The sequence below is a fragment of the Lepidochelys olivacea genome (genome assembly GCF_965140295.1).
Source record: "Lepidochelys olivacea isolate rLepOli2 genome assembly, chromosome: 12".
NCBI classification, from domain to species: domain Eukaryota; kingdom Metazoa; phylum Chordata; order Testudines; family Cheloniidae; genus Lepidochelys; species Lepidochelys olivacea.
Window position 1 is genome coordinate 40,880,258 of NC_140422.1, and position 13,798 is coordinate 40,894,055.

Genomic DNA, 13,798 nt, shown 5'->3' on the forward strand with positions numbered 1-13,798 from the left:
ACACATATTGGATCTCTTTTTCAGTGAGGCTTCAACTGCACTTCCCACATGTTGCATGTACTCAGTGCAGTAATAACTGCATGCTGGTGGTAGAATTTTAATGTGCAAATTCCATTTGGACAAATTTTGCAATGGACAGAAAATTGCTACCATAACAGGTTCACACAGGTGTGTGCACAGAAAATTGTGCCTGCATAAGGAGTGAATATGGGGCTCATTTGTCTGTTGGTATTCCCAGGCTTGTAACATAGTCTTTAGACACAAAATTCCTCTGAAATGCTAGTTAATGATTATTTTAAATAGTAAACCTACAGCTCTTCATTTTAGTGCTATATATATTTGATCAGCTGTGAGAGTCTCATCTTCTGTTTTCTGTCTATCAGGGTGGGGGCAAGGAAAGATGTAATAGATTCAAAAACAGGTCATCACTATGGATGTACTCTTACCTTGATACATAAGGACTTTTGTGTGTCATTCTCCATGCTCCAAAATGAGAATATAATAAGAACCTGATGTCTTGTTGTCCTATATCTCTCATTGCTATTTCTGCAGAGCAAAGGAATTCAAGGAGAACTCTCATGAATATGGTCTACCTGAAGCATTAAGATTAGAGAAATGTTGAAAGCGGCAGCTAGATATTGGAGTTATACATTAATTGCAAATGCCTGAGAGATTATATACTGTAAACCTGTTAAAAAGACACAAAAGCTTTGCGATGGTGAAAACCTTCAGTGCAGCTATTTGTAGTCCGTAGGCTGAGATACTCTAAATAAAACTCAGGGGAGTTTGACACTTGACTCCCTTAGGCTCCTTTTGAAAATCCCAATGCATGGTCTACCTATGGTTACTTGTATACAACATGGCTGTCAGTAGAATGGACAGATAGCTTTACATCATCTGCTTGTGAGAGAAGAGAGCTAGAAGTTTATTCCCTATATTGAATGTCTAAAGTAATTTTGGTAAAATATTAATGGTCACACAAAGTTTATAATAAGCTTGTGGGGTACAGCCTAGCGTTCAGGTCTTTGGCCCAGTGACCCAAAGGGAGTCTTCTGTTTAGAGATGGTGCATTCATAGAATATCTGTATTCAGCTCCACAAAAACTGTATTTCATATGTGTGTTGTAAAATGTGTTTTCCAATATCATACTGGTATTCATGGTACACCATCTGTTTTTATTATGGGGGAGAGGGTTCCAGGAGCATTTGCATGACTCAAAGACTTTTTTCCCTTATTTTTCACTTACTTACTTTGGTATCTGTATTAGAAGATGTAATCTTGTCAGGAGATGTAAGTGAACATTTTTCTCCTGAATTTATCCTGATTGTTTTCTGGCCTCCAGTGATAGAAGTGAATTACTGAATGATTGTTAAACTGATGTATTTTATGAGGACCTATTTGACCTGGAAATATGTAACTAATGTGTGTTGTGTATTTTGTATGGGTTCTTTTTTGAGTGCCTGTACACATAGAATCATAGGACTGGCTACTGCACTCATGGAAGGACTGAGTATTGTCTAGACCCTCCCTGACAGGTGTTTTATCTAACCTCTGCTTTTAAAAATCTCAACTGATAGAGATTCCATAATCTACATAGGTAATTTATTACAGAGCTTAACCACCCTGACAGTTAGGACATTTTTCCTAATGTTCAACCTACACTGCCTTTGCTGCAATTTACGCCCATATACCCTTGTTTAGTGCACTGAAGTTCGTATTCTTTTGGCCAGCAGTATTTCCTGGGGGCCGCATCTGCACCCTGTGTGTCCTCTTACCTCCAACTGAGGGCATAAAGGGCACAGTGACTCCAGCTGCCGCAGTTTCTTCTCCCGTGCCAGGAAGCCGTGTGATGTCTGAGCTTCTTCACTCACTGTGCAGTTTACCCATTGTTTGTACATGGCTGTAAAAAGATAGGTACATAGCAGTTAGTTGCTAATTAGTGTTGAGACATGTCTATGCCATGAGCATTACAGTGATGTGGCAAAAGGGAGGTTTCACTAGTGTGTGCCATGGAGTCTAGGTATTCCGGTCAGTATGCATCTAAGAGGGAGTTTCATTACCCTAGACTAGTGGCTCTCAACCTTTCCAGATTACTGTGCCAACAGTGCCCCTCTGCCATGTACATTGGCCAAACCGGACAGTCTCTGTGCAAAAGAATAAATGGACACAAATCAGACGTCAAGAATTAGAACGTTCAAAAACCAGTCAGAGAACACTTCAGCCTCCCTGGACACTCAATTACAGACCTAAAAGTGGCAATTTTTCAACAAAAAAACTTCAAAAACAGACTCCAACGAGAAACTGCAGAACTGGAATTAATTTGCAAACTGGACACCATCAAATTAGGCTTGAATAAAGACTGGGAGTGGATGGGTCATTACACAAACTAAAAACTATTTCCCCATGCTAATTTTCCCCCCTACTGTTACTCTCACCTTCTTGTCAACTGTTTGAAATGGGCCATCCTGATTATCACTACAAAAGTTTTTTTTTTCTCCTGCTGATAATAGCCCACCTTAATTGATTTGTCTTGTTAGAGTTGGTATGGCAACCCCCATCTTTTCATGTTCTGTGTGTGTGTGTGTCTTCCTACTGTATTTTCCACTGCATGCATCTGATGAAGTGGGTTTTAGCCCACAAAAGCTTATGCTCAAATAAATTCGTTAGTCTCTAAAGTGCCAAAAGTACTCCTTATTCTTCTAGGAAAGATAGTACTCCGTGGTAGCTCTCCTTTTCTCCCCAGCCATCTGCTCCTTGTGCATACTACTATCCTTGGTTCTATTGGGCTCCATGAGGGATACATCACTGTAGAACACCATTGTCTGCATCCATCCCAATCCAGGGCTAGACCCCCTTTACCATCATCTCTTGGGGTGGCAGGGGTTACACCCAGCCTGTTCTGCTCCTCTGCCAGCTGAACAGTCTGCTCAAGGCTCTGATGAGGAGTTACAAGTAGAGGACTACCCTATCCTGGCTCCCCTCTCATCCTCATCATCATCCGTCTGTGGTGTCTTCATCATCTACCTCAACCCCAGATGACTTTCAAGACATTCCAGGACTTGCAGCGCAGAATGCCTGACACATTGGAAATTCCAGCTGAGGTGGTCCAGGAAAAATCATGCACAATCCTGACATCTTGCGATGCCCATCAACAAGGGACTTCTATAGCCAGCCAAATTGCTCTGGCAGATACCTGCTTATTTGACACCAACATCAAAAAGAACAGATTGTTGCTCAAGTGCCTTCCCAGGGCTTTGAGCAATTTTATAGACATTTCACACCAGTGTTATTGGTTATTACAGCAGTGAATGAGAGGTTGAGGCAAAATCAAGAGAAAGCAACACCAAGAGACAAGGAACCCAAGAAATTAGATATATTTGCCTGGAAAATGTATCCTATGTACAGTCCCCAGATGAGAATCACCAATTACCATGCCCTGTTGATGAAGTATGGTTATTTGAATTGGGATTCCATACTCAAATTTGCAGACAAGCTTCCCCAAGATAAGAGTAGTTTAAGTCCTTGATAGCCAAAGGTCAACTTTTGGTGTGTATATTCCTCCAGGCAGCTCTTGGTACTGTGGATATGGCTTTTAGATCCATGACTACCTCAGTTGCTATTAGGAGATGTACTCCAGTCATCAGTGACCCATAAAGAGTTAAAACTGAGGCTCTTCCATTTGAGGGATGTGAACCTTTCAGTATGAAAATAGACAAAACTTCTCACTGTCTGAAGGACTTTCTGGCCACGCTGAGTTCTTTAGGAGTCCATACTGCTGCATCAAAGTGGAAGCTCTATGAGCCTCAACAACAGTAAAGGAAATCATTCTATATCCAATTTAGGCAACCTGAATCACTTGGAAAGCATGAAAAATTCCACATGAGGAAGTCATCTGCATGCAGTACATTGTCTGTGCTACAGCATTCATCATCATTAAAGCAGTAGATTTGACTTTTGGTCAGGAGTAACGTACAAATTCTGTTGGCTTTTCCTGTTTGTTCCCTTCATTTTAGGAATCATATATTTCATTTTCTTGTGGTCTGGAGCAATGTACCCTCTAATATTTTACATCCATGTACAGAATTAATTTTGTTATCTGAACCAATATGGAGGTGGTGCGTGGCTGGGGTGGGGACCACGGGTTCAGAGTGTGGGAGGGGATTCAGGGCTGGGGCAGAGGTTTGGAGTATGGGGGGTGAGGGCTGGGGATGAAGGGTTTGGGTTCTGGGAGGGGGCTCAGGGCCAGAGAGTTGAGATGTAGGAGGTGAGGGCTCTGGGGTGGGGCCAGGGATTGCGGGTTTGGGGTGCAGGCTGCCCCAGGGCTGTGGCAGAGAGAGAAGACTCCCCCCAGCCCTCTCTCACCACAGCAGCCCAGGGTCGGGGGAGATGCGCCTCTCTCTGGCTTTGGCAGCACTGGGGCTGGGGGAGAGGCGCCTCTCCTTGTCTGCGCAGCCCTTGATAGCCTGCTGCGCGGCCATGCAGCTTAGAGGGAATTTAGCTCTGGAGCATCATCGCTATGGACGATTGGATCCTGGAAATCCTATAGGGAGGCTATTCCATTCAGTTACAGATCCTCCCTAACCTCACACACACACACCTTCCCCATTCTTTTCAGGGACCCCCTCATGCGAACATGTCACATTGCGAGGTACAATCATTTCTCAATCTTAGAGAAGTTGAAGAATTTCCTCTAAAACACAGGGGGAAGGGATTTTGCTTTCATGACTTTGATTCCCCAAAAGAAATGGGCTGGTGCCCTATTCTAGATCTGAGACAACTGAACCCCTTCATTTGCAAGCTTAAGTTCAGGATGGTAGTTCTGGCTTTATTTATTCCAACCCTAGATCTACGCAACTTTGTATGCAGCTCTCAACCTTCAGGTTGCTTATTTACCAATAGCACTTCCTACATGTATGATGAATGAAGTCCCACTACCAATACAGGCTGCTACTATTCAGCCTATTGACAGCACGGAGAGTATTCATGAAATATCTAGCTTACGTCAAGAAACAAGGAGTTCAGATTCATCCCTGTTTACATGACTGGCTCATTTGCAGAAAGTCGTATCAACAGGTAACTGACTTTGCAACTCCTTGCCTTCCTGAGACTAAGTAATCAGAGAAGTCAGTACGAACTCCTACTCAAAAGATAAGTTATAGGTGTGGTTTTGGACTCCAGCAATGGCCCATTTGTTCCAACAAGGATTCCAAGCTATGGTAGATCTATCCGCCCACCTACAAATTAATCGCAAAACCAGTGTAAGAATTTTTCTGACTTTTGGGACACAAAACCTCCTACGTGTACATAGGTGAGCCTGCCAGACTTCACCACCTTTGCATACAAGGGTGGTTGAAGTCTGAATATCCGACAAGCAGTTTTGGATATGTCAGTGCACGTTCCCCCAGAAATCCTCTTGTCATTAAGCTGGTGGAAAGACTCTCAAAGTTTGCAAGTGTCCTCTCCACAATTACCATCAAAGACATTGGTGATAGATGCCTTCACATTGGGATGGGAAGTCCACTTACGACAATCTTCAGACATGGGGCATATGGACTCCTCAGGAAGCGTGGCTTCACATAAATATCTTGTAGCTAAGCGCCATTCATCAGGCACGCACGATTTTCCTCTGAGTTCTAAAAGGCTGAATAAGTCAATTCCTAACAGACAACACTTCAGTAATGTTTTATATAAGCAAACAAAGGGGAGCAGATTCTTTGTCATGAATCTGTACATCTGTGGAACTTCTGTATGAGTCTGACAGAAATACTTATCAGGATTACAGAATATGCTGGCAGATCTCAGCAGACTATTTGCAAGTGACCATGAATGGTCAGTGAAGGACACTAAAATCCAAGACATTCATCAAGTGGAGTCATCCAGTCGTAGACCTCTTTGCCACCAAAGAAAACAAAGTGTCAAAAGCTCTGCTCCAGAGGAGGACCAAGTCTGGCATACCTGTCTGATGCATTTCTGATCCCCTGCTCTCCGGAACGGATGTATGCTTACCCTCCAATTCTGTTGATCCCAAGAGTTTTCGTGAAGCTCAGGCAGGATTGAGCCAGAATAGTCATGGTAGTTCAGGCATCACTGAGGCAATTCTGGTCCTCAGACCAGAAGAATATCTCCATCCAACTTCCAGTGCAGTTGCCTCCCCAGCCAGATGTGGTATCTCAGAGATGGACAGATCCTAGTATGACAGGTTTCAGAGTAACAGCCGTGTTAGTCTGTATTCGCAAAAAGAAAAGGAGTACTTGTAGCACCTTAGAGACTAACCAATTTATTTGAGCATGAGCTTTTGTGAGCTACAGCTCACTTCATTGGATGCATCTCAACTTTCTGCTCATCAGTTCATGTGTATTTCACATTTTTCACACCATACAGTTGCTACATTTTTTTTAAAAGTCTTATGAGGGTATGTCACAGGGTGACTTTGACACTTTAAGTGAGAGCAGGGCCAGTGCACCTGTGACTGGTCCATTCACCCCAGCTGACCTTTAAAAGAGGGCACCTGGTCTTAGAGAGAGAGACATGGTGAGGGGGAGTGTGAGGCACAATCAGAATAGGGTAGAGAAAAATTAGAGAGACATGTAGGGAAGCTGTGTGGTGTTTGATGCATATGTTTATCCAGCATAACTACACAGTGGAAGCGTCAAGATCTGAGGCTCATTTTGGTAGGGCTTTCTTGAAATAATTTTTTTAGGTAGATTCTTCGCACCCACCTCCTTTGTCATCTAGGTTATTGATTGAGTCTCCAATAGTGGAATATATATGGACAAGCACTCAAAGAAGAAACAATTATTTACCGAACAGTAACTTTGGCTCTTTGAGATGTGTTGTCCTTATCTATTCCACAACCTGCCCTCTTTCCGTGCTACCAAGGAGACAGAAGAGATATGGGTTCTATATTGGTGAAGGAATGGAGAGGTGATTGGGGTAGCCTGCCCTTTATGCCCTCAGTTAGAGGCAGTAAGACACGCAAAGTGCCAGTATGGCCTGCAATGGACATCAGTGGCCAAAAGAATCTGAACTCAAGTGCATTGGGAACATGCACACCAAAAGTGGAATATATATGGATAAAACCTCTTGAAGAACCACAGTTACTGTAAAGTAAGTTGCCATTTCTTGTGACAATGCTTTCAACATACCTGACATTCAGCAATGTCTTTTGTCTCAACAGCTGGTACTCTGAATATTAATGTGAAGAAAGAAATCTCCAGCCCAGCACAGCCTTGCTCTTTTGAAGAGGCTATAAAAGGTACTAAATTGATTCTTATCAATGTTGTTAATGAGTGAGCTATAACTTCCTCCATCATTCCTGTCCAGATTGTACACTGAAGGAGATAGGGGTCCCATAGAAATAGTTTGTGATTATATCATTAGACTGTATGCATATAACTTTTTTTCTTTTCTGACTTTGAAGACTTCACCCTGCAACTACAGTGTTTTTATATATATATATAAATAAACACGGATTAATGTAGAGCAAAAACCATTCAGAAGTTTTAAAAAAATCCATCTGGACTCTTCCTTTAGATGGCCCTATGTTCCACTCTTTCTTTAATATGCTTCCAAGGGATGAGGATGAGAGAAAACGACGTTTCTGTCACTTACACAATTAACATGGGAATTATTACAGGGAATTTAGAAAATATAAGAGAATTAATTTATGCAAGATAAAATTTAGAAGACTAAGGCCTAGTCTACACTACAGGGTTTGGCTGAATTTAGCTGTGTTAGGTGTATTTTAAAATGAATGCGTCCATACAACCAACCCCATTCCGTCGATTTAAAGGGCTCTTAAAATCAACTTCTGTACTTCTCCCCGGGAAGGGGAGAAGCACGAAAATCGACCTTGCTGGGTCGAATTTGGGGTAGTGCGGACGCAAATCGACAGTTGTGACCGCTCTGGACAGCACTTTGAATTCCGATGCACTAGCCAGGTACACAGGAAAAGCCCCGGGAACTTTTGAATTTCATTTCCTGTTTGGTCAGCGTGGCAAACTCAGCAGCACAGGTGACCATACACTCCCCCCAGAATTGCAAATAAGCTGCAGCATGGACCAAAAGGGAGACACTGGATCTGATTGCTGTATGGGGAGAAGCATCTGTGCAGGCAGAACTCCAATCAAAAAGAAGAAATGCAAATATATTTGCCAAAATCTTACAGGGCATATTGGAGAGAGGCTACAACAGGGGGACACAGCAGTGCCGCATGAAAGTTAAGGAGCTGAGGCAAGCGTACCAAAAGACAAAGGAGGCAAACGGTTGCTCTGGGTCAGAGCCCCATACGTGCCGCTTCTATGATCTGCTGCATGCCATTATAGGAGGGGACCCTACCACCACCCCACCACTGTCTGTGGACACCTGCAAGGGGGGAGTCTCACGCAACAGGGAGGAGGATTTTGTGGATGAGGAAGAGGAGGAGGAGAATGCACAGCAGGCAAGCAGTGAATCCATTCTCCCTGGCAGCCAGGACTTTTTCATCACCCTGAAGCTAATGCCCTCCGAAGGCAGGATCCCCAACCCTGAAGCTGGAGAAGGCACCTCTGGTGAGTGCACGTTTGTAACTACAGTACAGGGTTTAAAAGCAATAGTGTTTAACGTTTGATTTGCCCTGAAGAATTGGGATGCATTCACAGCCAGTACAGCTATTGGAAAAGTCTGTTCACATGTCTGGGAATGGAGCAGGAATCCTCCAGGGACATCTCCATGAAGCTCTCCTGGAGGTACTCTGAAAATATTCTGGAATCATTGCAGCACAAAGCATGGCAGTGAATGGTCCTGGGTTTTGGTCACATTCAAGCAACATTTGGTCTATATCTTTCTGTGTTAGCGTCAGGAGAATATCATTCATGGTCACCTGGCTGAAATAGGGGAATTTTTGTAAGGGAACAATAAAAGGACCCCGTTCAGGCTGGGCTATTTGCGCTTGGTTAAAAGGGATCATCCCGGAGAATAGCCAAGCGGTGGGGTGCGGGTAGGTGTGTGCTGCACATCTGCCCGAAAACCGCAGCCCCTTCTTTTAAATGTGAAACCCAACCCATTGCTTGCCACGGGAAAGGATGGCACTGCAGTTTGAAACCATTCCCACCTGTTATGTGTAAGAAGCCAACCCCGCGTACCCTTTGACTTACCGTGGCTGCATGGAAACTTTTCTGTTGCCCAGCTGTTTGTGATGTCACCATATCAGCAGGCGCTCAATATAAAAGGCAAAATGCGACCTTGTACGTAAAGCACATGTGCTGTCTGCTGCGAATTGCTTGATTCACTGTGAAAGAGTCTCCCTTTTGTTCTCAGAAATGAATCATCTTAAATTTTACTCTCCCTTTTTACCTCCCCCCAGGTACAACTGTTTCTAGGCTCCCCCTATCATCTCCACCCCTGAAGTTATCGCAGATTAGAAGGTGAAAAAAACGCACTCGCGATGACATCTTTTCCGAGCTTATGCAGTCCTTCTGCACTGATAGGGCACAGCTGAATGCATGGAGGCATTCAGTGATAGAGGCTAGGAAAGCATTAAGTGAGCGCGAAGAACAGAGGCAGGAGGCAATGCTAAGGCTAATGGGGGAACAACGGACATGATGAAGCATCCGGTGCAGCTTAGGAAAGTCAACAAGAGCACAGACCCCCACTACATCCATTGTACAACCGCCTGACCTCCTCCCCAAGTTCCATATTCTCCTCACCCAGATGCCCAAGAACGTGGTGGGGGGAGGCTCCAGGTGCCCAGCCACTCCACTCCAGAGGATGGCCCAAGCAACAGAAGGCTGTCATTCAAACAGTCCGATTTGTAGTGTGGCTACAATAAGCAATGTGGCCTTATCCTTCCCTCCTCCCTCACCCCACCCCATCCAGGCTACCTTGTCAGTTATCTCCCTTTTTTTTTAATTAATAAAGAATGAATGCATGGTTTTAAAACAATAGTTACTTTATTTCGAAGCAGGGAGGATGGTTGGCTTACAGGAAATTAAAATTAACAAAGGGAGTTGGTTTGCATCAAGCAGAAATACACACAACTGTCACACTGAAGCCTGGTCAGTCATGAAACTGGTTTTCAAAGCCTCTCTGATCTGCAGCACGCCTTGCTGTGCTCTTCTAATCGCCCTGGTGTCTGGCTGCTCAAAATCGGATGCCAGGCGATTTGCCTCAACCTCCCACCCCACCATAAACGTCTCCCCTTTACTCTCACAGATATTATGGAACACATGGCAAGCAGCAATAATAATGGGAATGTTGGTTGCGCTGAAGTCTGACAGCTCCAGCGAGCTTTTAAATGTCCAAAGGCACATTCTACCACCATTCTGCACTTGCTCAGCCTATAGTTGAATGAGTGAGGCAACCTAGTGACAGTGGTTGTGGAAAAAGCTAATGTACTCAATGCTTTTTTTGTCTCTGTCTTCACTAACAAGGTCAGCTCCCAGACTGCTGCGCTGGGCATTACAACATGGGGAATAGATCGCCAGCCCTCTGTGGAGAAAGAGGTGGTTAGGGACTATTTAGAAAAGCTGGACGTGCACAAGTCCCCGGAAAAATCATGGAGTAGGTCCTCAAAGAATCAATCCTGAAGCACTTACATGAGAGGAAAGTGATCAGAAACAATCAGCATGGATTCACCAAGGGAAGGTCATGCCTGACTAATCTAATCGCCTTCTATGATGAGATTACTGGTTCTGTGGATGAAGGGAAAGCAGTGGATGTATTGTTTCTTGACTTTAGCAAAGCTTTTGACACGGTCTCCCACAGTATTCTTGTCAGCAAGTTAAAGAAGTATGGGCTGGATGAATGCACTATAAGGTGGGTAGAAAGTTGGCTAGATTGTCGGGCTCAACGGGTAGTGATCAATGGCTCCATGTCTAGTTGGCAGCCGGTGTCAAGTGGAGTGCCCCAGGGGTCGGTCCTGGGGCCGGTTTTGTTCAATATCTTCATAAATGATCTGGAGGATGGTGTGGATTGCACTCTCAGCAAATTTGCGGATGATACTAAACTGGGAGGAGTGGTAGATACGCTGGAGGGGAGGGATAGGATACAGAAGGACCGAGACAAATTGGAGGATTGGGCCAAAAGAAATCTGATTAGGTTCAATAAGGATAAGTGCAGAGTCCTGCACTTAGGACGGAAGAACCCAATGCACAGCTACAGACTAGGGACCGAATGGCTAGGCAGCAGTTCTGCGGAAAAGGACCTAGGGGTGACAGTGGACGAGAAGCTGGATATGAGTCAGCAGTGTGCCCTTGTTGCCAAGAGGGCCAATGGCATTTTGGGATGTATAAGTAGGGACATTGCCAGCAGATCGAGGGACGTGATCATTCCCCTCTATTCGACATTGGTGAGGCCTCATCTGGAGTAGTGTGTCCAGTTTTGGGCCCCACACTACAAGAAGGATGTGGATAAATTGGAGAGAGTCCAGCGAAGGGCAACAAAAATGATTAGGGGTCTGGAACACATGACTTATGAGGAGAGGCTGAGGGAACTGGGATTGTTTAGTCTGCAGAAGAGAAGAATGAGGGGGGATTTGATAGCTGCTTTCAACTACCTGAGAGGTGGTTCCAGAGAGGATGGTTCTAGACTATTCTCAGTGGTAGAAGAGGACAGGACAAGGAGTAATGGTCTCAAGTTGCAGTGGGGGAGGTTTAGGTTGGATATTAGGAAAAACTTTTTCACTAGGAGAGTGGTGAAACACTGGAATGCGTTACCTAGGGAGGTGGTAGAATCTCCTTCCTTAGAAGTTAAGGTCAGGCTTGACAAAGCCCTGGCTGGGATGATTTAATTGGGGATTGGTCCTGCTTTGAGCAGGGGGTTGGACTAGATGACCTCCTGAGGTCCCTTCTAACTCTGGTATTCTATGATTCTATGCTCCTTACTACTGTCCAGGCTGGCTGTGTACGGTTTCGTGAGCCATGGGAACAAGGAGTAGCCTGGGTCCCCAAGGATAACTATTGGCATTTCAACATCCCCAATGGTAATTTTCTGGTCTGGGAAGTAAGTCCCTTCTCACAGCTGCTCGAACAGCCCAGAGTTCCTAAAGATGCAAGCGTCATGCACCTTTCCCGGCCATCCCACGTTGATGTCGGTGAAACGTCCCTTGTGATCCACCGGTGCTTGCAGCAGCATTGAGAAGTACCCCTTGTGGTTTACGTACTGGTTGGCAAGGTGGTCTGGTGCCAAGATAGGGATATGAGTTCCATCTATCATCCCACCAAAGTTAGGGAAACCCATTGCAGCAAAGCCATCCACTATGACCTGCACATTTCCCAGAGTCACTACCCTTGGTAACAGAATGTCAATGATTGCATTGGCTGCTAGGATCACAGCAGCCCCCACAGTAGATTTGCCCACTCCCAATTGATTCTCAACTGACCGGTAGCAGTCAGGGATAGCAAGCTTCCACAGGGTTATCGCCACTCGCTTCTCAACTATCAGGGCAGCTCTCATCTTGGTATTCCTGCGCTTCAGGGCGGGGGAAAGCAACTCACGGAGTTCCAGGAAAGTGGCCTTACGCATGCGAAAGTTTCACAGCCACTATGAATCATCCCATACCTGCAACACTATGTGGTCCCACCAGTCTGTGCTTGTTTGCTGGGCCCAGAATCGGCATTCCACTGTATCAGCTCGCCCCACTGCCACCATGATGTCCCAGTTGTCACAGCCCGTGCTTTCAGGAACGTCTTTGTCTATGTCCTCATCAAAATTGTCCTCATGCTGGCGTCTCTTAGCCCGGTTCTGCATATACTTCAGGATAATGTGCAAGATGTTTACAATGCTCACAACAGCAGCAGTGAGCTGAGCGGGCTCCATGCTTGCCGTGCTTGCGTCTGCAGGAGAGCAGAGTTGCAGCGGAAGTGGTGGATGACGGATGCCACAAGAATAGATATTTATACAGAATGATGAGAGGACCTGCGAGGTGGATTCATGGCACCAGGAGAGCAGAGTTGCAGCAGAAGCGGTGGATGACGACAACATGGAGAAATTTGCTATTGAGACTGAGCTCATTTACAAGAGCAGGAGAGCAGAGTTGCAGCGGAAGCAGTGGATGATGACAGTTAGCAGTCGTACTGCACCGTCTGCTGACAGCAGCACCCAGGACACAACAGCAGCGGTGATGGTGAGCTGAGCTGAGCGGGCTCCATGCTTGCTGTGGTATGGCGTCTGCACGGAAAAAAGGCTTGAAACGATTGTCTGCCGTTGCTTTCACGGAGGGAGGGGTGACTGATGACGTACCCAAAACCACCCGCAACAATGTTTTTGCCCCATCAGGCATTGGAAGCTTAACCCAGAATTCCAGTGAGCAGCGGAGACTGCAGGAACAGTGCGATAGCTACCCACAGTGCACCGCTCCGTAAGTCGATGCTAGCCACGGTAGTGAAGACGCACTCCGCGACTTAATGCGCTTAGTGTGGACATATGCAATTGACTGTATAAAATCAATTTCTAAAAATCGACTTCTATAAAATTGACCTAATTTCATAGTGTAGGAATACCCTAAGAAGAACTAAGTTTAACATCAATCCCCTCTTAATATTCTAGCTTTGAATGTTACCTTAGGGCTGAAGTTACATTGTGACCATATTGTAAGCTGAGTGGGGGCTGTTCTGTAGCGGCCTAGCAGAGCTTTTATATCTGGTTTCACTGGGGAAGTTGAGAATACTAATTATTTCTAATATTCTTCACTCATTTTCTCCAGTGTCGGTTGTGTGATTAATACTGCTTAATTGGGACGTTTGCGTCACTTGGCTCATGAGATAAACTGCAAAATTCCCCAGTTTTGAAGTGGGAGGTGTATTTAAATTGTACGTATTGG

General features: G+C 45.0%; 1 protein-coding gene across 5 annotated transcripts in view; it reads left to right on the forward strand.

The window, feature by feature from the left end:
• The window catches only part of NFAT5 (nuclear factor of activated T cells 5), a 135,244-nt gene that overhangs the window by 102,042 nt on the left and 19,404 nt on the right, over positions 1–13,798 (forward strand). For all 5 annotated transcript variants that reach the window (XM_084645139.1, XM_084645138.1, XM_084645142.1 and 2 more), the window contains one exon: positions 7,178–7,255. In XM_084645139.1, the coding sequence (XP_084501265.1) occupies positions 7,178–7,255 (78 nt within the window). The remainder of the gene's footprint in view (positions 1–7,177; positions 7,256–13,798) is intronic.